General features: G+C 30.9%; 2 protein-coding genes across 2 annotated transcripts in view; one reads left to right on the top strand and one right to left on the bottom strand.

The window, feature by feature from the left end:
• Positions 1-6,676, bottom strand: part of LOC106679463 (chromobox protein homolog 1) — a 17,064-nt gene extending 10,388 nt beyond the window's left edge. Inside the window, exons 1-3 of the mRNA XM_014418651.2 lie at positions 6,537-6,676; positions 4,150-4,214; positions 3,281-3,428 (exon numbers count right to left, since the gene is read on the bottom strand). Coding sequence (XP_014274137.1) covers positions 3,281-3,428; positions 4,150-4,159 — 158 coding nt within the window. The 5' untranslated portion in view covers positions 4,160-4,214; positions 6,537-6,676. The remainder of the gene's footprint in view (positions 1-3,280; positions 3,429-4,149; positions 4,215-6,536) is intronic.
• A 216-nt stretch (positions 6,677-6,892) lies between these two features.
• Fancm (FA complementation group M) overlaps positions 6,893-22,313 on the top strand; it is a 25,182-nt gene continuing 9,761 nt past the window's right edge. Inside the window, exons 1-17 of the mRNA XM_014418647.2 lie at positions 6,893-7,069; positions 7,140-7,217; positions 7,364-7,533; positions 9,332-9,499; positions 9,570-9,742; positions 9,815-9,907; positions 11,033-11,179; positions 11,558-11,635; positions 11,714-11,876; positions 12,047-12,150; positions 15,268-15,390; positions 15,637-15,762; positions 15,924-16,130; positions 16,404-16,512; positions 19,175-19,320; positions 20,598-20,676; positions 21,895-22,086. Of these exons, the coding sequence (XP_014274133.1) occupies positions 6,993-7,069; positions 7,140-7,217; positions 7,364-7,533; positions 9,332-9,499; positions 9,570-9,742; positions 9,815-9,907; positions 11,033-11,179; positions 11,558-11,635; positions 11,714-11,876; positions 12,047-12,150; positions 15,268-15,390; positions 15,637-15,762; positions 15,924-16,130; positions 16,404-16,512; positions 19,175-19,320; positions 20,598-20,676; positions 21,895-22,086 (2,233 nt within the window). The 5' untranslated portion in view covers positions 6,893-6,992. The remainder of the gene's footprint in view (positions 7,070-7,139; positions 7,218-7,363; positions 7,534-9,331; positions 9,500-9,569; positions 9,743-9,814; positions 9,908-11,032; positions 11,180-11,557; positions 11,636-11,713; positions 11,877-12,046; positions 12,151-15,267; positions 15,391-15,636; positions 15,763-15,923; positions 16,131-16,403; positions 16,513-19,174; positions 19,321-20,597; positions 20,677-21,894; positions 22,087-22,313) is intronic.

Genomic DNA, 22,313 nt, shown 5'->3' with positions numbered 1-22,313 from the left:
AATAGTATAATTCTACTATTTGAGTTTTTTTGACCGCACCCGGACCATATTACTTTCATCTTTACACACGGTCAATCAATAATCTTCCAGTATGTGCTAAACTAGTTTGCTTTATCCAAAATTTACTTGATCTGAAAGCTTCTTTTGAGTTTCTGCACTGTTTTTAGCTTGTTTTAACTAGAGATAATAGTTTAAAATCGGATGCACTGTACTTTGATTACTCACAGATGCGAAGATTTACTTTAGCACCCACATGCTTCACTGATTTTCATAAAAATTAATTTAAAGTTTGAGAATTTTAATAACACGTCTCATACCTGTCTGACTGGCAATTAGACTTGGTGTTTTGTGCAATTTTAAAAAACTCCATCGAGCTGTTTCCAAGGTATAGACAAGTTTTAAAATAATGACCTGTTATTTTGGAAAAACTTGTTTTTCGTTGCTTTTGGGTTCAGAATTGAATGTGTTTACATGAGTAGCTCTAAAATTCCATAGTTAATTATTGAATTAATAATAAGTCTTTCTGCTAGCTCTGAGGGATTAAGTGCAAGACTAATTAAAGGTTACAGTAACCCTTCTTGAATTGAATGAATTCGAAATTTTTTTCTTTTTAAAGTTTTCTTTCTCATTTTTTATAATCTTAATTTTTTCTTGAGACTGGTAATTCTTTAATAAATAACTCAAATACGATCCAATTATAGCCTCAAAACTTTATTTCTTTTATTCGTCCAACGTTTCGGCCAATCCGGCCATCTTCAGGGACATCTACTCAATACTACTTTGCAAACATATAATTTAAAACAACTCTAAAACTTCATTCAGGCTATTCTGCCCAGGTCAAAACATTTATATCCAATTAGTCAATTATCCATTAAAACCACAGTCAAAAATTATTTCTTTGCAAACACTATTAATAGACATTTATCACAACCATGATTGTTATGAATATTTTCTGCTAAGGTCGCAATATCCCCGATGCTAACACCTAGGCCTTCTAAGAAGCTCCTTGTTCTATCTGGTATTGTTCCGCGAGATCCAAACCAGAGGCCTCTCACGGTGAACTCTCTCTCTCCGAAGGTCTCACAGAATTTTTCCTTTAGGAAAGGGATGCATTTTTCATATATTTCCTTTTTTCCCCTTTCCACTCCACCTTTCTGTTCGAGGTCATTAATTTCAAATCTTACTGTCGGATCCAAGACCAGAGCCGTGCCTCAGATTTTTGTAAATGCGACAATATCGGCATATCTTACAGATCCGTCGGTGTCAACACAATAGACCTCCTCGAAGCAGGTGAAGTCTTTTCTTTCAAGGAACTTCATCAATTCTTCCTTGACCCTGTGGTGCCGGCGTGTTATAAGGAGGGAGTTGTTGGGGCACTTTGCCAGCACATGAGCTGGTGTTTCAGACTCTCTCAAGCTAGTAGTTATAACACCACATATGTCCTGATTTTGCATTTCAAAACAGAAACTAATCTAAACTGTTTAATATTGCTAATAAGAGTGATTGTTTAGATTGATTTCTAAAACTGCCAACTTCTGCTTGCGATGGTCAAGTATTTCTCAATTCATCACCTACATATCAAGAGATCAAATCCTTTAGGAGTAGTAATCTAAGAATAGTCAGGATCTTATCAACCAGATTTTTACACAGTTAAGGTAATTAACATTTTAATTTAAAGATATTAATTAAAAGATGAGGTGAGAAAGAACTTCTTTGCTGCTGAATATGATTCTTACTGAAATAGGAATTTAATTTATTCTAACCACAACCAATTCTATGAGTATTCATTCAAGAAAAATAATCCCAAACGATTGAATTGATGTGGACTCACCTATAGGGACTTCTCTAATTTAACACTGCTGCAATTTGACTGCTGACTCATATTTTGCATTCTAGCCAAGGACACAGACTATGGATTATTCCATGATTTTATAAGGAGCTTACTTGTAATTGGCCTACTACGCAAGATTTTCAATTACGAGCTATCTCGTAGTTGGTAGTTAAGATATTACTACCAACAAGTCTAGTAAGAGTGGCACACTAAAATTGGTAGAGGTATTTAAAAAAATCAAACACCCTACTGAACATACTTTTTAGGTCAAGAAGGACCACAAATAGTCATCGATTTCAATATGGTAAAATGTTGATGTCAAGGGATAAACATAACATATCAGATATTATTAAATACCCAACAAATAATAGTCAATATGTTTAAAACAAGACATCTGTTGAAATGATATCTAGTACTGTATCCATTACCTGCATAAGGGACAAGTTTACGTCCCTAATATTTATCAAAATAACTAATAATATATATATTTATTTAATCGGTTCGAAGTTCAGTTGGGTTTAAAACAAGACGATTCTTAATCATTAAGTAAGTGACTTCTTATATAGGTAAGAATAGGGCCTTAAGGTTTTTGGAAAATAGAATCGAAAAAAGATGATTCAACAGGAGAATTTTATCTACACAACACTGAATTGAGGGAACTGCACCCAGTTAATATAATTCAATGGAATTGCGACGTATAAGATTGACGTGTAAGGTTGTAGGACTTAATATTGAATGGATCTCTTAAAATGTTAATGAACACCAAACCAACAGGTTGGTTAACCTCCGAGGGGTAGATCAAATCGAAGATGGGATTGTGTTAAAACTCATTTAGTAGATTTAAGTTTAGAGGAGCGTCACTGGACAGATTTATGCAGAGAACAATTGGTGATATCTGCATCAAACTTTTGGGTTTGCTACACCATTATTATTATATCTATATTATTATTATTGGCATGACAGACCGTGTAGGTCCAAGGCCTCGTGTGTTTTATTAAGGAAATACATCGCATGTTTCTTGACATGGTTCTTTTCATAGGGTGGGTTAGTCACTCCCAGGCCTAATTTTGTAAGTGCCACCCATTGGCTAACGGACCACACAATTGCCCAGGAGGAGGCTGTAGGAGGGCTGTTTTTGTATAATTTTATGCTTGAAAATCCTGGGTAGGGCCAGGATCGAACTCACAACCTTTGGGTTGGAAGACAGGCGTGTTGCCTCGCTGCTACTGTTGTTTAATTAAACTCACAGTAACTATTTTCTAATACAGTTTCTTACTAATCGGATTCTTCTAGAAAAAATATTCTTAAAAAAAAAACCTTATACTTTGCTTCGTTTACACAACAATACATTAAGTTATTTTAATCATAAGCTTAGGAATACACTGAAATGATTGATAAGGCTCATAAATTTTATACTAATTAATAATTTAGTGCAAATTTTTAACTTACTCCGAGTAACCTTTCCATTTTAGCAGATATTCGACACGACCATTCCTAAACCTCCGATCCAATACTTTTTCAACTGAAAATTCTTCTTCTTCTGCGGCAGAATCAGCTGGCGCAGAAGAATCATCTTTGTCCTTGTTCTTCTTGTCACCTATGAAATTTGAACTTCATATTCCATACTAAAATAATATTTTGCTAACAGGACTAACTAAAAATAAATTATCACTCAAAACAGAAATATGATATATCAGAATTATAATAATGGTATATCTTCTAAAATAAAAGTTATTACCAATCAAGATATATTTAAGAGTGGAGGATTCTCAAAATAATTCTTTTCATTCCCATATTTTTGAACATTAAGTAATAAAGATTTAATATTTAATGTCATTATACAACATTGGTAGTTAAACCAGGAAAAGTGTTTTACTTAGCAATTGTAGAATAGGCATTGATTAAATGTTAGAGCTTTAAAACAGCTTGTAGCATTTAGTTAACAGAATAAGATTAGAGATGGTTATATCAAAAGCAAGTGGGTAAGAATAACAAAATCAAATGTTATAAAATTATAACTGTTAAGTACTGAGACCAGAGAAAAATTTAAATATTTTACTGTAAAAAGCACATCTTGTTTTTGAATAAAACATACTTCTTTGATAAATAATGTAGGAAACAAAGGTTATATAAAGCATAAGAAATATAGATAGCCCATTTTTGTTCTGGAATGGGCAAATATCGAGCTTTATTTGCAAGCCAAATCTACCAAAAAATAAAAATTGTCTATATAATTATTTGAAATTTTATAACAAAGATAATTTCCTACAAAAATAACATTAAAAATTTTAAAAAATAATAATAATATGACTACATACCCTTCATCATTATAACCTAAGGTAACTTCGCAGAAATACTTTCAGCTCTCTCAAGCTTGAGAATTCTGAAAAATTAAAATAAGCCTTATGATTAAAAGTTCATCCATTCCACAGACACAATAACTTAGATTAATCCTTAACAACTTTCAATATTTTAAAACTAACTATTTATGATTATATATATATATATACACACAAATCTATATCACAAGTGACGAGGAATGTTTCAAGACATGGGATGTCATGTGTGCCAAAAACTGAAGATAATAAAGTTGTATTACACAAAACTTTCCTAGAGCCTTTTATATGGTGAATCGTAATGGAAGATATGAAAAATTTGACAAGAAAAGCTCAGTGAGTATTCTCACATCTCTGGAGAATGTGGAGTTCACTAGAGGTCTGGATGTGGACAAAAATTCGACTCAACAGTAACATAAAATCAGTGCACTTGCATGCATCAGAGACATTAGAAGTCACGAAACACATGATTATAAAGCTGTAAACCTTTATAAATAGATGTATAAGAAATATACAGAGGAGTATGATGATCGGGAACTATTTCCATTGTTGAGTTTTGGAAATACATCAACCAAAAATCAATTGATAATCAAATGAAGGTTTGAAAATGGAAATTGAAGATGAACACTCTTAGAAAAGATCACAGCAATCAAACTCAACAAAGCCTGAAATAGAATCAACCGAACTAACTAACAGAAGGACTCCCTTTGAGAGACCTAGAGGCAAATCCTGGAAATTTAAAGAGACTAAAAGAGATAAAGAGGGATGGCAGAACTTCATGGCATTCCTATTTCTCACCATAAGGATGATTCTAGGCTTTAATCAATCATTCTATGCTATTAAAATCAGAATATATGTTGACACTAACAATACAGCTTTAAAAATGTATTGTAGAGAACTACAATTTAATCCTTTTTTACATTTAACAGAACATATAATATATAAAAGGAATTTTCAAATCATTTAAAGGAAATGTGACACACTAATGAAACAAGTATATAAACCGATAAAAAATGAATAGAACTATTTAAACTCTAATTATTTAAAAGGATTTCAGTTAAGGAGTGAACCCACCAGTTAAAGACATAAGAAAAAAAGAAGACAATAACAGCAGAACGATAAGGTTTAGGTTTTGATCACAAATTAATTTTAGTAAACATAAAGACACTCTTACTTCATCAATAATTTAATTACATAGATATTGTAGGTCAATATTGCTATTGAAAAAAACTGACAATACTTTATGTATTACAACAAATATTTATAATGATAAAATATTAACTAAAACAAATTAGCACTATATTTGTTTAATAATTAATAACTGTTACATTATTGTGAAGTTAAAGAAAACAAAATATAAATCAATAAATTAATTGATCTAAAGCAGAAACAAAAACTTAACAAAAAAAAAAAAAAAAGATCAGAAAAATTTTCATAAGAATTATAATTACAACAGTAAAAATTAAGAGAGGCGCTGAATAGATCTTTAAGTTTGATACAAAGTTTACTATCTGTTGTAAGTTCTGAGCACCAAAAAAGTTCCTTTAAAACCCACTAGTCAAAGTAATTTTTAGGTCCTTAAACTATTCACTGATAGTAAAACCATCGAACTTCGAGATGCATTCAACAACATTAATTTGATAAAAAAGTGTACTTACGTGATTTAGACATTAAAATTAAAATATAATTCAAAGAACTCCTATATCACACCATAATATAGATTGATTAATGTTAATCTTTACTAAAATAGTTAAATTTTTTGGACAAATAACTACTTCAGTCAATAATTCAAAACAAAATAAACTGAAGTAATTTGATTTGAAATAGTTCCTACATCAACAATAAAGGAAATGTAGACTTGACAACACAAATAACAACAAAAGGAAAATTGTGATTTTTTCAAATTCACAGACATAAAAACTGTATACTATCTAGAATGATAGTCATTTGATAAAAAATTATGCTAAAATAATAACTGAATCAGCATATAAAAGATCATCAGATCTTAGATACGCAATTGTAGTAAGAAAGATAAATAGTTTCATAAAACCAAACTGTACATAAAGATGTAGTTCATGCAAAAGCATACCACATAAATTAAGAAATGCATAAATGTATGTTTTCAAAGAGAAGAAGTTTTCACATGACCACAACATCTACTATACCTCATAAGGAAAACAACTCTACATGCAGGGTAGGAAGACTACAGTTTTTTTTTCAGTTTAGTCATTGAAAAAGTAATTGCTTCAGAACTTTAAAAAACTAAAGTATTCATAAAATACAACTTTAGACATTGCGCGGTATCAAGCGGTTAAATACGCATCAAGTGAAACTACAGATATTTTAATAAAAAGTTAAATTAACATTACCTTTCCTTAAAATATTAGATTACTGCCATACATAACACTATACGCAATCAAATATAAATATAATCCGTTAATATTAACCCCAAATATAACAACGCTATAATTCAGCAAGCGTCTAAGTATTGAGATACAAGATGGAGCCGTTACTAATGATCAAGTTGGCATAATTTTAAAACCTGTATTTATCCCTAAGTTTGCAATTAAATTTTAAATCTACAATTTAATAATTTTTATTTTAAATTTAAGTCATCAATTAAGACATTTTTAAGAAATAAAATTAGGGATGATCAAGAATTAATCTGGATAACTTGTAAACGAACCTTTCATAAACATAACCATTATTCTCCTAAATAATTTGAAAAAAAAATTCAAGAATTGTCTTTAATTTATCGTTTACATACCTTAATTTAACTGTGTTATGTGCTCAATAATCTTCTTCAGCACTTTTATTTTCATCAAATGTCTGTTGACTTCACAAATATAGAAGATGGTAAAATAAATGAACTTTTATCAAAAGCTAAAGCAGAAAGCTTAAGGTAAAACGGTTCTCAGTGAAGACTATTATTAGTTACATTGCTTTGATGATTAACATTGGTATTGGTTTAGGTATTATAATGAAGTGGAACAGGCTAGGCTTGCAGAGAAGGAAACTGGTGAAAACAAATGTGATGTTTCATACTCCCAGTTAGTTTATTATGCTTATTGCATTTTTTCGTTTTTAATTGTTTATTTTAGTCATTATTTACTTTAATTTCTGATTTGTAAGTGAATTAAGCATTATCACCTACAAGTAGTACGATTTTATTGGAAGTGATTCATAATATTTTTAGGATTGGTGGAAAGAGAGGATCGATTTTGTACGATGGAGCTGATGCTACTGGTTTTCACCTGGATGCTGGTAAAACATATATTTATCCTACCAACTACCCTGTCAGACAATACCAGGCAACAATGGTTAAAACAGCTCTATTCAAAAACACAATGGTCAGCTTACCTACAGGTGACAAATTCATTTTTTAATTTCTATACTTAAAAGTTTAATGATTCTCAAAATCGTCTTTTAAAATTTGATACACCCATCAACACCAAATAAGAGTTAAGGGTAATTTATCTTTGACTTCATTATGAATTACATCAAGAGGAATTAGCAATAGGTGGGAAGACTAATTAGAGATCTCCTTCGTTGAGATATGGGAATTTTAACACGCCTAGAAAGAAATACTTCCACTTTCCCTGATTTGTCATTATTTCCTTAGCATTTAAACAATGTGATGATTGTCAATTCTTATTACCATAGGTGCAAATGAATGTTTAGAAGTAAACAAGTATTTAAATTATGTATATAGTTTTGTTAGTGGGACATGTAAAGGCGGATCCACATGTTGGCCGCTTGCCACAAATCGGAAGTTTGTACAAATGCTCGGTAAACAAAGAGCAGACCATCCACCTGTCAGTGTTATTCAGAGAGGCAAGCATGGCGGACGTACATGTGGTTTCAGCCATTGCCCTGGGATTATATTATTTTTATTACAAAAAAAAGAAAATTAAACATAAATAAATAAGATTAAATATAAAACTTATAAAAAGTACCAACAAACACCTTTAACCTCCTAACAGCTCTCAGTTGCAACTAGACAAAGAACAATGGTGGAGATGCTACACGAGCGTTCTCACAAACCCCTTTGATCTGTGTCCAAAAAACCGACTCTCGACGGATCAGCAACGAGCTTTGGCCAACTCGTACAAGCCACCCATCCACATGCTCGCATATGTCTGAGTTCGCTATGGCTTGGCCAACATGTAGAGGCCCTTTAATGGTTATCTGTGTAAGGGAAGGGATGATCTGTTTCAGCACCACTTATGAGTGATACCATTGTCATAGTGATATTAATGCCTGTGGCAAGGAAGTGACTATTGAAAAAGCTCTTTGGTGCAAAATATGCTTTGCATACAACCATGAACATGTGAAATAAACTCATTTTATAAATTTATTCCATGAAATTTCTCATGGCCAAATATTGAGCATCAATTTTCTTTGGGGACATTATTTTTTTATTTAATACCAGATCGGCCTGGTGGGCCTTACTTGGTTGATATAGCAGTTACATTTTTTTTCTAACAGTGGATTATGGGGGGGAATAGTCTTGTACAAAAAGCACCCCTAACTAGATTCAGAGTTATAATTTAAAAAAAAAAAAAGATAAAATAAATAGATAAAAATAATAATTCTTGATAAGAGAGAAAAGTAGAGTAAATAACAACATTCGTAGACTTAACAAAACAAAACAATTTCCCTCTAATGGGGGAGAAAAAACAAGTTAATTTGAAACAAGGAGAAAGAGAAAAATAAATAAAATATAAGTTATGTCAATAATAGAATTAAAGAATTTATAACAGGATGTCCTGCTGCAGTCTGGCCTTCAGTCTTTGGATCGAGGTTAGGTTTCCCAAATTGTAGGTCACTGCTTCTTTAACTGTCGGTAGCTGGGAGTGGAACTTCATTAATCGTTTTTTGATTTAATCCTCCATTGACTCCATTCTTTGGGGACGTAACTTTTACTGATGAATTAAAATAGGAAGAACTTAAGATTACATAATAAAAGTAATATAACATTTAAGATCCTGAAATTTGTATTTCATGTGAGAACTAGTTAGGATTATTTGTTCCACTACTGAGTCGTTCTGTGTAAACATCTTTTTAATTTATGTTGAATTAGAGAAATCATTAAATAAATAAAAATCAGATTTTTAAAACTGTTTAATAATGAAATCATTTTACTAGCTTTTTGGTTTTATAGGTTTGGGAAAGACATTTATTGCCGCAGTTGTCATGTACAACTTTTATAGATGGTATCCAAATGGAAAAGTGGTTTTTATGGCACCTACCCGACCACTTGTTGCACAGCAAACAAAGGCTTGCCATAATATAATGAATATTCCTACAGATCATACTGCAGAATTAACAGGTATGTTATTAAATTACTGTGTTTATTTCCCTTACTCTATCAAATCATTAAATCATTCTTAAAACTTTAGGTATGCAAAATGCTGAATTAAGAGAAAAACTTTGGAAAGAAAAAAGGGTATTTTATTTAACACCACAAGTTATGGTGAATGACTTAAAGTCGAAGACATGTCCCGCTTCTCTGATTAAGTGTATTGTTATTGATGAAGCTCACCGAGCCACAAAGGATTATGCTTATTGTCAGGTATTTAAATAATTTAATAAATTTTATTAAAGATATTTATTGATTAGTAATCTCTATGATTAATTTTAACAGGTACTGAAGCTCTTGTCTGATGAACCAAATACATTATTTCGAGTTCTTGGACTCTCGGCTACTCCTGGGAATGATATAAATGCAGTACAACAGGTATTAATAATATAGTCAATGTATGTGTTAGGGTGAGCAATGTTATAAAACACAAACATAAATACCAGACACTATTCAAATAATGCTGATAATATGGCACCTCACATCAGCATTAAAAGAAAAGAAAATTGATAAATAAAAATGTTAATGGAAAAAAAAAAAGAGAATTTTAAATTAAAATTTATTAAATAAAACAATTATCTGAATTTTAAATGAGAGAATCACTTATAGAGGTTATATAATGCAAATAAAAGACCATTAATAAGCAAGAATTAAAAACTAAATATTAATTTAAGAAAAAAAAAATTTCTTTTTCGAATTAAACTAATTAGTAATTATGGTACTGAGAAACTAAACATAAAAATAAATAAGTAGTTATACAACTGATTAACTGATCCGTTAATGTTCTTTTCTTTCATCAAAGTAAATTATTAATTTGTTTACCTCATATGTTTCTGTGTCTGAGTAGATTTTGATTCAACACACATTTCTTACTGGAAAAACAATAAAAAAAATAGGTGTTAACACGTTGACTGCTTATTACGAGTTATCTCGTAATTGGTGTTATTGCCTGTGATGCCAACGTACGAGATAACTCGTAGTTTGCTTACTTGGCTTAACTGACCAAACTTAAATTGGCTTCCTAAACTAAAATCTTGAAAAATAGTGTGGCAGTCAACGTGTTAAATGGAACACCGAGCCTATTTTATCTCATCTCAAATAATATAAGAATGATGAGTAGATTGTTGACCATGGATAATATTCATGAGAAGAAGATGGTTGGAAAACTTAAGTTTTTACTTATTTGTGTTCTTCACTGACCGCTCTTCTCCCCTCCCCCCCAATCATCTATTAATATTGAAATTAAACAAGTATACTGGTAATCATTTTAAAAAATAATAAATGAAATTATTTCTTTTTTTTAAACAAGGTTAAAAAAAAATTTAAAAACAAGAAACTGCTTAAACAATTTGTTTTTTTCTAATGTCAGCAAGTTACCTAAAAATTAGGTAATAATTCACCTTCTAATTTTTAAAACACCTAAACTTTAGAACATATTGCTTAACTAAAATCAGTAATAGGTTTTTTTCTTATTTTTATTTATATTTATATTGTTTTGAACAGGTTGTGCGTAACCTAGGTATTTCAGCTCTGGAAATGCGAAGTGAAGATTCATTAGATGTTGCTCCATATACACATTCACGATCTGTAGATACTATAGTCGTGGAACTTTCAGGCAATATACTTAGAGTTAAAGATGATCTACTTCAGGTATTTAGAAAAATTCATTTGAAAAGTATCATAGCTGCATAATAATTAATAGTTACACTCTTTATTTTTGTTCTACAGTTGTTGGTTTATTCAGGCTATTCACTTATGTTTTTTGGCATTTATCCATGGAACATAATAAAGTTATTAGTTCAGATACATGTTGAATTCAGGTACAAATAATATGGTTAAAAAAGTAAAGCAAATCAAGTAGAAGAAAATGTGAAAAGTATTGTTTTCAGTTGTTATAAGCTTTTCTTAAATATTTATATTATTATCATTCAATAAAATACCTGAATTTGTTTTTGTTATATTAGCTAGTGATAAACGGTGCAATATTTAAATATTAAACACCTAATAAAAATTATACTCTTATTTTAGGTTTTTGAAAAGTATGCAAAGCGTCTAAAAGATTTCAAGGCACTCCCTAATAACATAGCTACAGTGTCAAAATTTCAAGTAAGCATTAATTTGATTTTATAGCATCAGTAAAATAATATGTGTATATCTTTAAATTTTTTTGCCTTGTTTTTTCAGATTCTTAAAGCTTGTGAAAAGTTCAGGGCGAACCCACCAAGAGGTGTTCCTCCTTCTGTTGTCGGAAATCTTATATCTGATTTTACTGTGTGTATGTCATTGGCTCATTCACTTGAATTGCTTCAAACATATGGACTGAGGGCTTTTTATACTTATCTTGCAGGTTTTTTTTTTTATTTCATTTTTTTTGTTTGGTTTTTTTAATTAAAATTTTTTATATAGGCAATGTTACCATGTGATTATTGTATTTACAAACTTGAAAAAATAATAAATAAAAAATCTTATCATTTTATAAGTATCAAACATAGTGATTGTTATCAATTTTTGTTGCAGATGACAATTCTGAAAAAACAAAAGCAGCTGCAACTAGGTTAAGAAATGATGATGTCTTAAAGGAAATGCTTAAGAGACTTCATCTATGCCTGTTCCCTAAACTGGTTAGTGTCAAAAGTTTCTAATTGATTATATTTTAGACAGAGATTAATATTTTTTGTATTTTGAGCTTTCTTCTGTACTTGTTTGGTAATCCATTTTGGTAATCAAAGTCCTACCCTGGACCATGCTTTGTTATCGATGTCTATTTTACTGGAGAAATAGGGGTACTGGTACTGTTGTTTGGTGGGGGGAACAAGTCCGACAAGTGGCCTAGTGGTCCTTTTTGCCAACCCCTGAAGGCTACCTGAGTTGCCACCCCGTACTAATCAAGGTTGGAGTTTCAAGATTCATTCCTCGGGATTGCTGAAAACTGAATGTTAACAGCCCCAGGTGGAAATCGAACCCACAACGTTCCAAACCGAGCGCACTGGGACCTTCCTGCCAACCCGCATGGCCGTCATGTCCCTAGAAATAGGGGTAATATCAAAAATATTTTGCCAGTGACGAATTATTCTATGTATGTTAGGTAAATTACAATAAATATTGGAAATGCTTTTGATTTTAGCTAACGGTTATTGAAGTATTTAATGATGTGGTTAAATTTTCAGATAAGTAATAGTGTTAAAGACTTCATTCTGAGAGGATGATTTAACGTATACATTGAAAATTTTCTGATGATTCCAACTCTCCTTCTTTCACTATTTCCTTAGTGTTATCAGGCGTGGGTAGCTTCAGTCCATTTCTTCTGTCTCTCTCTGTTCAGAGCCATTCTTCATAGTTGATCTAGTGAGCAGCCGCTTCCTTCTATATATTCATTAGAAGTAAGCATTGGCATATCAACAGGGAGCTTTCCTATCAACCACGCTTTCATCTGTTTGAAGGCCTACCGATCTCCCATCCTACAAACCTGGCCATCCAATTTCAGCTGGCGTTCCTCCTGGACTTCCATAACAGATTTCACTCCTAATATAGCTCAGATAATGTTATTTCTTACACAGTCCCTTCTGGTTTTCCTGCCAATTTTCTTAAGAATGATTTCTTGCCAATTTCCTCTGCCATAATTTGGCTTGCAGAAGAATAGGCAAGAATATTTACTAACTCTGTTTCATTACTTACTTTTCGTTTGTTTATCAGCATGGAAGATATTTGGAAGATTGCACTGTTTGCTTTTCTTATTCAGTTCAATGTCTCATGGTCTATTTTTCCATCTCTTCTAATGACACTAGCTAGATAATCAAAATTTTCCTCTACTTCAAGGTTCTATCCAAGTCAATTAATTACAAACTGTTGTTATGACCTTTCAGTATATATGATTTTGCTCTTGCAGGGATTTATACTCATTGCTCAATCCTTTTCAATTCTTCAAACCACTCATTGACAGCTTCTTATAGACATTCTGCCCTATTTGCTATCATTACTATGTCAAATGTAAAAATGAAATTTTGCGTCTTTTCCATATCTGGTCCATCAAAATATTAAATTGAAGGGGATTAATACTTTCACCTTGCTGCACTCCCTTGCAGAATCTGAAGGGTGCATATCAGGTTGCATTGAGATTGAACTATACCTTTTGAATTTTAATGTATTGATTTAACAGCACTTACCAAATGGCTATTCTAACTCAAAATGTTAAATACTATTTTTTCTGTAAAATTAGAAACCAAATTGAAGGATCAATAGATTGATGTTTAGGATACGAAAATTATGTTATTAGCAAAAATGACAGTATAATAAGCCTTAACCCATTGACAGTTTATCCCGTGACAGTCATGGGGAGGGTAAGGCATTTAAACTGTTTTGTCTACCAAAGATATCTTAGACTATGGCTGGATTCTTTGCTTCCTCTGTTTTCTAAGATTATTTTTATTGAAGTAGGAGACGTGATTTAGTTTTGAATTCAGTGTGCCGTCGACTTTGAAACTGATCACACAATCCTTTGCACCAGAGTTTAGTGTTTTTGAGAATGAAAAAGTGAGGAAGGAAAGAAGATGCGGATTGTGACTTCGGCTTATCCTGTATCATGTGTTTTAAAATATATCATACACGGACTAATTACTAACAAGGTACATATAAAACACATTATTTATTATATGTTGAAGTATTTCCAAACATGAAAAAACTAGACATTTTTTGGGCCAGAATTCATTATTTTACCACACTGTGAAAGGGTTGACAGAATGGGACATAAAAAGGAGAATCAATATTTTTTCAAATAAAACAACTGTTCCTTTTATTAATAATAGTCCTAGGATTTGGATTTTTTTTTTTAATTTTAAGACTATCCAATATTTAATTTATCAATATGAGAAGATGGTCGGGAATGCAGTTAGCAATAATAGTTAGCAAATAAAGAAAAACTTATTTATTTGTGCCATTTTGACCTGAATTTCAGGCCCTCGTCAGGGTTTAAAAAAAAAAAAAAAAGATAACCCTCACTTAAAGGAATATAAAAATAATTTTTTGTTTATTATTTTCCTATATTTTTATGTAGGCCTGAAATTCATGTCAAAATGTTGGCACAAATAAATGAGTTTTTGTTTATTTGCTGACCACACCCCTGACCACCTTCTCCTTATATTAATGTACGGTTAACTATTATCATATCATTAATTTATCAATCACTTCATCTAAGGATTTATCTAGAGGCTAAGGAATATTATATCAATTACAAATGAATAAGAATTTTTAATTGTTTCAACAAGCTAAACAAATATTGGCAGTATTTATTATTATTTTCTTTAATTTCGATTTTATTAATTCATTTTTCTCTTTAATATTATTAAATATTAGTAAAAATGTCTACAGGTTATTATACAAATTATTATGAAAAAAAAAAAAAATTATTTTGTTGTAGTACTCATTTGGTCACTATGTCTCTTAATTTATCCAAATTAACATCTATCCATAAAATTTAATTTAATGAAAATTTCATCTACCTATGGAAATAAATTCATTATAGAATAACTGAGCCTAATCGGTTTTTACTATATTACATTTTTTTTTATTTTTCTTGTGTTGGAAATAAAAATTTATGAATGTTTTATGTAATCAAATTAATTTATATTTATGGAATCTGGTGATTTATCAACTTTTATTCTATTTCAATTATATCTGTTTTTTTGTTTTATTTTATTTGTTATAGCTATATTATTAATTTTATTCTTCTTTTGTTTTTTTAGAATAATGAATCTACTTATATTTGGAGTCATCCAAAACTTAAAAATTTAGTTACATCACTAACCGAACATTTCAAAAATTTTCAATCAAATGGTGGTTCAACCAAAGCAATTGTGTTTTGCCAGGTAAATTTCTTTTTTCTTTTTTTTTTTTTATACTAGAATGCGCATTCGTTTGTTAAAGATGATTTTTCTCACTTGCCGCATTTGCTTTCTACGCACCTGTATGAAATCCCCTTGTACATATATACATATACATATACATATCGATACATATATCGAAATCTTAAAGATTTTTTGATAAATAAGCAGTTTTCTTTTCCCTGAAATTTGGTCTTTTATTAAAATTGCTATCATTTTAATTATTTTTAGTACAGAGTTGTGGTTTCTGAAATTGTGGAATTATTAAGCAAATACAAACCACTTATCAAAGCAACAGAATTTATCGGCCAATCGGGTGGAAAAGAAAAAGGAATGCCACAGGCGAAGCAACTCCAAGTAAGATTTTTTTTTTTAAGTTATGGAATGTAATATCTACTTTCAATTCTAAGAAATTAACAAAAGTTCATTTCAAAATTAAATCATTGAAAGTTTACCCTTTTTTTATGCGTGTTGGAATATAAAAATCTCACATTATCTCTCATATATTTTTGTTGTAGATCATGAAAGATTTTCGCAGTGGTATTATAAACTGCCTTGTGGCAACTTGTGTTGCCGAAGAAGGTTTGGATATTGGAGAAGTAGACCTTATCATATTGATGGAGGCACACAAGTCCCCTGTGAGGTTGGTACAAAGAATTGGAAGGACTGGTAGGAAAAGAAAAGGATGCTGTTTGGTCCTTCTTACCAAAGGGCGTGAAGAACAGGTATTTGAACTTACATTTCTTCATTATCCTTAAATGTATTTGTGACTATCTTAAGCTTGTTGTCAGTATTTTTCAGAAAATCAATTGTAAAAGAATTAGTTGAATTGTTACTTATGGCTTTCATTTTATATTATCACTTATCCGTAGTATGTTATTTATTAAGTCTTTTAAAAAAATGTATTAAAAATGGTTTTTGATTTATTTTGTAAAATCAATTAAACGTTATTTTATTAATTATGAATTATTCTAATTATATTTATTGTTTATTTATAGAAATTTCATGAGGCAATGGCTACTCGAAAATCGTATGTTGAAAATATAATGAAGTCCTCTGCTGTTAAGACTAGTCTCTGTCAAGAATCACCTCGTATGATTCCTATCCGTGAGTTATTATTATTCACTTTTTTCCAAACTAATTTATTAACTACAAAAAGTACTATTTCTAAATACAGGAGATATTATACCCATACAAGAACTTTCATACTTTATATTAGTTATAGAGATGAAAAAGGAAAGGGTATGAATTGAAAATCTTAACTTTAAAAAAAAAAAAAAAAAAAATATGCATAATTACACTTCAGTCTACCCCTCGGACATTTTCCATTCAACGTGACACTTGTTAGCTTTTTAGGGATTTTTTCATTATAAAGTCGAACAACTTTACATGCCTAATTTTTTTGTCGGATTACTTTATTCTCAATTACAAGGGTAAGTCAATTATTATCCACAATATAGTTATACAATTTTATTGTAATCAAATAGGAAACTTACAAGTACATCATTTTTCGATATAGTCCCCTTGCTTTTCAACACACTTGGTCTGTCATTGTACAAGCTTCATGATGCCCTCTTCAACCTAAAAGAAGGTTTTCGGTTGAGCTGCGAGCCAGGAATGCACCGTTTCTTTCATTGCTTTAGCCGAGGTAAATTGACAGCCCCTTAATGCCTCTTTGAGTAGACTAAACAAGTGATAGTCAGAAGAGGCAAGATTGGGACTAAATGAAGGATGAGCCGTTACTTTAAAATTGAGTTTCTGGAGCATTTCAGCAGTTTACGGACGGGCATTGTCATGCACCAACAAAACACCTTTTGAGAGCAGTCCTCAGTGTTTGCTTCGAATTGCAGGTTTAGCTTGGCAGTAAGCATCTCACTGTAATGTACACTGTTTATTGTTGTGCCCTTTTCCTCATAATGTTCCAGTACTGGACCTTGTGAGTCCCAAAAAACCATAAGCATCAGATTTCCTGTGGAAGGTTGGGTCTTAAACTTTTTCTTGCATGGCGAATTTGGATGTTTCCATTTCATATTCTGCCGGTTACTCTCCAGCTCGTAATGATGGATTCATGTTTCGTCACCAGTAATAATCCTGTCTAAGAAGTTGTCCCATTCATTACCATAGCAATCCAAATGTTTTTGGCAGTTGTCCAAGCGTGTTTATTTATACAACTGTGTGAATCGTTTTGGGACCCATCTTGCACAAACTTTATGAAACCCAAGTCTGTTGTGGATGATTTGGTAGCCAGAACCGTGACTAATTTGTAGATGATGTGCCACTTCGTCAATAGTTACTCGTCTGTCTAAGAGCACCATTTCATGTGAATGCTCAATGTTTTCTTCATTTGTGGTAGTAAGTCATTTTGACTATATTTAGTTAACAGTTTAAATACTTAATAAGTATATAACATGTAACCCCGAGTGGAGTTCAATTCTTAAATGGAACAAAACATCCATAATAATCTTAAAAACTAGGTTGGTGATAAGGTGAAGATTAACCTAAAAATTAGGTTTGACACGTGCTCGATTTGTTTGCCACCTTGAAAACCATTTAGACAAGCTAACATTTTTTTGAGGATCTTTCTATTAGCAAATTAGCCTGATTTGTCACTATCTGGACCTTACAGAATAGTAATCACTTCAAAAATTCTCTGTTAGAGGAGAGAAAGAAATACTTTATTCATTCATGCTGCCCAAATACATCGGGTTGCTACATTACACAGCATACTGATCAATCCGTGACTGGACAAATATAAGTTACATATTTTTACATGATATAATATAATACATAGTTTTGTTTTTTTTTCTTCCACAGTTTTCTTTTACAATTAAGTATAATAAATTTATAATAAACACTTAATATACATATATTTTATTTATTTATTTATTTTTTTTATCCAAAATAAAAATGATGGCTGAGAGATTTGTCAAGGTGCAGTCTTACTCTGGAAATGCCACACCTATTGCACTCTATTATCTGTATCGTCTTGTATGACTTCCGCCTGTTACGAAGACTAGTTGTTAACTTTACATCCCCTTCATCCTTAATATTTTGTTTTATTATTGTTTCAATAAAGACTTATTAAATTAAATTTTCTGCAATAGATTATTGATTAATAAGGGTTATTGTTTGTGTAATGATCTTAGTTTCAAATTTAATAAATAAATAAATAAAAATGCCTAGTAAAGCCATTTGTTCAATGCCAATTACAATCTGCATTGCCTCTAATCCAAGTCTAAATATTGAGCACCTGATAGCTGAGTGGGTTGGGGTGAGGGTCCCAGAGTGCTTGGTTCAGAAGTTTGTGGGTTCGATTCCCACCTGGGATTGTATAGGTCCTTAATGAAGGACTTAGGCAAAAAAAAAAAAAAAAAGGACAGATATGTAAGGCCTTCCAGTAAACTCATTCCTCTTTGGACCAAATATTCTATAGAATGTCCTATTTTTTAAGATCCTAAGGCGTCATTCTTCCTTTAAAGTAAGTGTTCACATTTCATACCAATAAAGAACAGTAGAAAGGACAATAGATCAAACTGAATTAATGAATTTACTTTCTTAAGATATTGGATTCTATTTTGTTTTCCTAGTTATTTTAATACCTTCAATCAATCCTCCATTTTCTCTGCTTTTTCATGTAGATATATACTGTATTTTCTATAGAATTATTAAAACTCACTAAAAAATAATGTTATACTTTTTTAATTTAACAGTTTTATTTCTGAAATTTCAGTTGGTCAAGAATAATTTATCAATAAATAATTGTTTTCAGAATTCACTCCTGTTCAACAGTTTGTCCACATAAATGTAACTGATATAGCATCGCCTGCCAGACCACAAATCAAAAAACAAGCTGACATAAGGAAATGTTTCACTGCAGCTGATTCTCCATTTTTATCTAATGAAGAATTGCAAAAGGTTAAAACATTTTTTTGTTAATCTAACGGTACCAAACTTCATTTATATTTAAATTCTTAATTAACTACTTAATTAATTGCCTCACAAATAAAAAAAAAATGAGGATTAACAATTTTTTTCTTCCTTGAATTTTTTTTTCTTTCTAACATAACAGGAGCTCTATAGAACTGCTAACTGTACTCAAAATTAATATTCTTGAATTCAATTTTAATTACATATAGGAAATATTATTTATTCTTATCAAATTATTTAGAAAAGGATAAAGCCCACTTAATTGGTGAGGAAGCATGGGATTTAAAATTATGCCCCACATATATTTATGTTGGAAAAAAGGGATGTGTCCCAGAATAAACATTAAAAAATTTCCGGATACATATCCTAATAATAATACACACATACTATTGATGTAGGAAGATAGTCTGGGTGTTGGTAAAAAAAGGTACGAAAATAGTAAAAGAAAACTATTTATTGTTAACCAATGTTTCACCCCACTTTGCAGAATCGTCAGGGCTGTCAGATTAAAATAGAGATCTCAACTCAAAATATCAGTTAGCAATAAATAGTTTTGGTTTACTATTTTGATACCTTTATTGACTGCCACCCGAACTATCTTCCTACAATCTACATCTTATAGTCAACTATCTTCTTCCAATATACTATTGATGTTTGAGCCCAATACAAGATAGCCTGCCTGCAGAATTTTTTAAGTATTGTTGAGTCCCAGCATAACCTTTTCATCAATGCATGGCAAGTGGGAAGATTGTTTCGGCAAGTGGTATGTAACAATTATATGTCCCATGCACCAAAAGGATGGTGTTATAGAAAGCTCCAGATACTGTGTAATATTACTGCTTTCAAGCGCCTACAATATCTAACCGATTCTATTAGAGAGACTTCTACCCTTTACTCGGAAGGAAATATGTTGTTATTATACAGGGTTCATATAAGAGAAGTCTACCACCAATCATATATTATATTCTTTTTCAAAATGTCACTGAAGAATACAAGAGAGTTGAGGATCAGCATCCAGCAGCTGTTTATAGATTTCAAGTCCTCCTATATCACTGTGTTTTTATTATTAGATATTTATTATGTTATGTAGTTAAAGTTAGTTTTTTAGTGTTGATCAAACACAGATGGCACTTGGTAATTTGCTCATAATGTGCATGAAACAGGCATATGTTACCTGAATTTAACACTTATGAAGCTGGAAGGTACTGCTAGTCATCAATAAAACTTTTTCTTAAATCTATAATTTATTGAATTTTGTTTTACAGGTTGTGGAAGAAATAGGACAATCTCGTCTCACTTTCAATGGTTTGCCGAAACGTGAAGAAATGTGGCACAGAAGATTTGGTAGGTCTGTTCGAAAATTTTACTTTTCCAAAGTTTTGTTGAAAAAACTCCTTTTTTTTTCTTTGTGACTTAAGGGTGTGTTATTAATTATACAAAAATTAAAAAAAAAAAATAATTTTTTGCTCGAGTGTATATGAAAATATATATTATGATTAAAAAAAAAAAAACTGATTACTATGAAAAACAAAAACTTCTAATTGCAATTACATACTATGTCTACATTAAAATTATAATAATATTTCTAAATGGAATACATGTTATTGAAGAAAGGAAATGGTCAGGGTAGCAGATAAAAAAGATCACTTCAAATAGTACACAAACTATTTATTATAACACAATGTTATGCCCAAATTTGTAAGGCTTCATAACAAATAAACAGGAAAGGGAGTATCTGAAGCTGAAAGGTAGGAGACTAAAAAGTTATGTGGGAAGAATGGAGGCAGATATAGGTTTCCCCACCACTTCACACTTGCATACTTTCTCTATATATTTATTCTAATGTTCTGTCACTTCTTACAATGTTTGTATCTTGTTTTTATGTAGCCTGGACGAAACCATGCAAAGTGGGCCAAAACGTTGGCTCTAGTCTAGCGAGTTAATAGAAGAATGAGAGTCTTGAGTTGAAGGCTCTTCTTTTACTTGCTAGATGAGAGCATTGATGAACCCCTACAATGGGGGATGAAATGTTGGGGTTCAGTAGTTTCAATAGTTTTTGTTCTATTTTGAGTACCCTTTTTTTACTATTTTCCTTCTCTAATAATATGAATCACTAATAATTTTAGCGAATGTAGAAATATATATAATGCTATTAACAGCCATATCTAAAAAATTAATTGCACGTATTTACTGAATATGAAATTTTTAATTGGTCAAACCAAGTTCCACGAATCAAGTCCTTACTCTCTTGTGATTTATTTGTCTAATATAAAATTAAAAATAATACATGCATATGAAAAAATTTCATATCTATCAGAGTTCATCCGTAATTACAATATTTTGAGGGCTAGAGATCACTTCCTAGAAAAGCAATCTAGGGTTTTATAATGGGTTACTGATATAAAAAATAGCTTCTATGGATACCCAATAGTAATTATTATATACCCAAGATTCTTTTGTTTATTTCTAGTTTGGTTTTTAATTTTAATTTTACCCTGAATTGATACTTTATAAAATTCTAATAAACCTTTTTTATTCATTCCAAAACTTTCTCTGTTTCAGATAAAAAAATTGGGATTGATGAATTACTTTCAAAAAGTATCAGCCAAGTCTCTGAGTGGAATGAATGGAACCATGATGAACAAGAAACGTACCATATTGATCATACTCCAAACAGTAGATTGTTGTGTCATCTGTTGAAAATGGCTTCCAAAGAAATCACTCTCCCTGATTGGGAAACAAATATGAAATTAGGTATTTTCAAACAAATCAGTAAATTAAAAAAAAAAATTAGTAAAAACAAATAATTTGTGGAGTGGCAGCAAAGTGCAGTAGAAGCTCGATTATCTTGAATCTTGATTTTACGGTGGGTGGTGGATCAAAAGGAACCTTAACGAGCCTAACTGTGAATGGTGATTAAAACAAAAGAAATGTAGAGTCAAATTTTGTAATATTGTATTTTTATTACTTTAACATAATAA

This window comes from Halyomorpha halys, unplaced genomic scaffold (assembly GCF_000696795.3).
Source record: "Halyomorpha halys isolate HHAL.00 unplaced genomic scaffold, Hhal_1.1 Scaffold205.1, whole genome shotgun sequence".
In the NCBI taxonomy this organism is placed as follows: Eukaryota; Metazoa; Arthropoda; class Insecta; order Hemiptera; family Pentatomidae; genus Halyomorpha; species Halyomorpha halys.
This window is presented reverse-complemented; position numbering and strand designations above follow the sequence as displayed.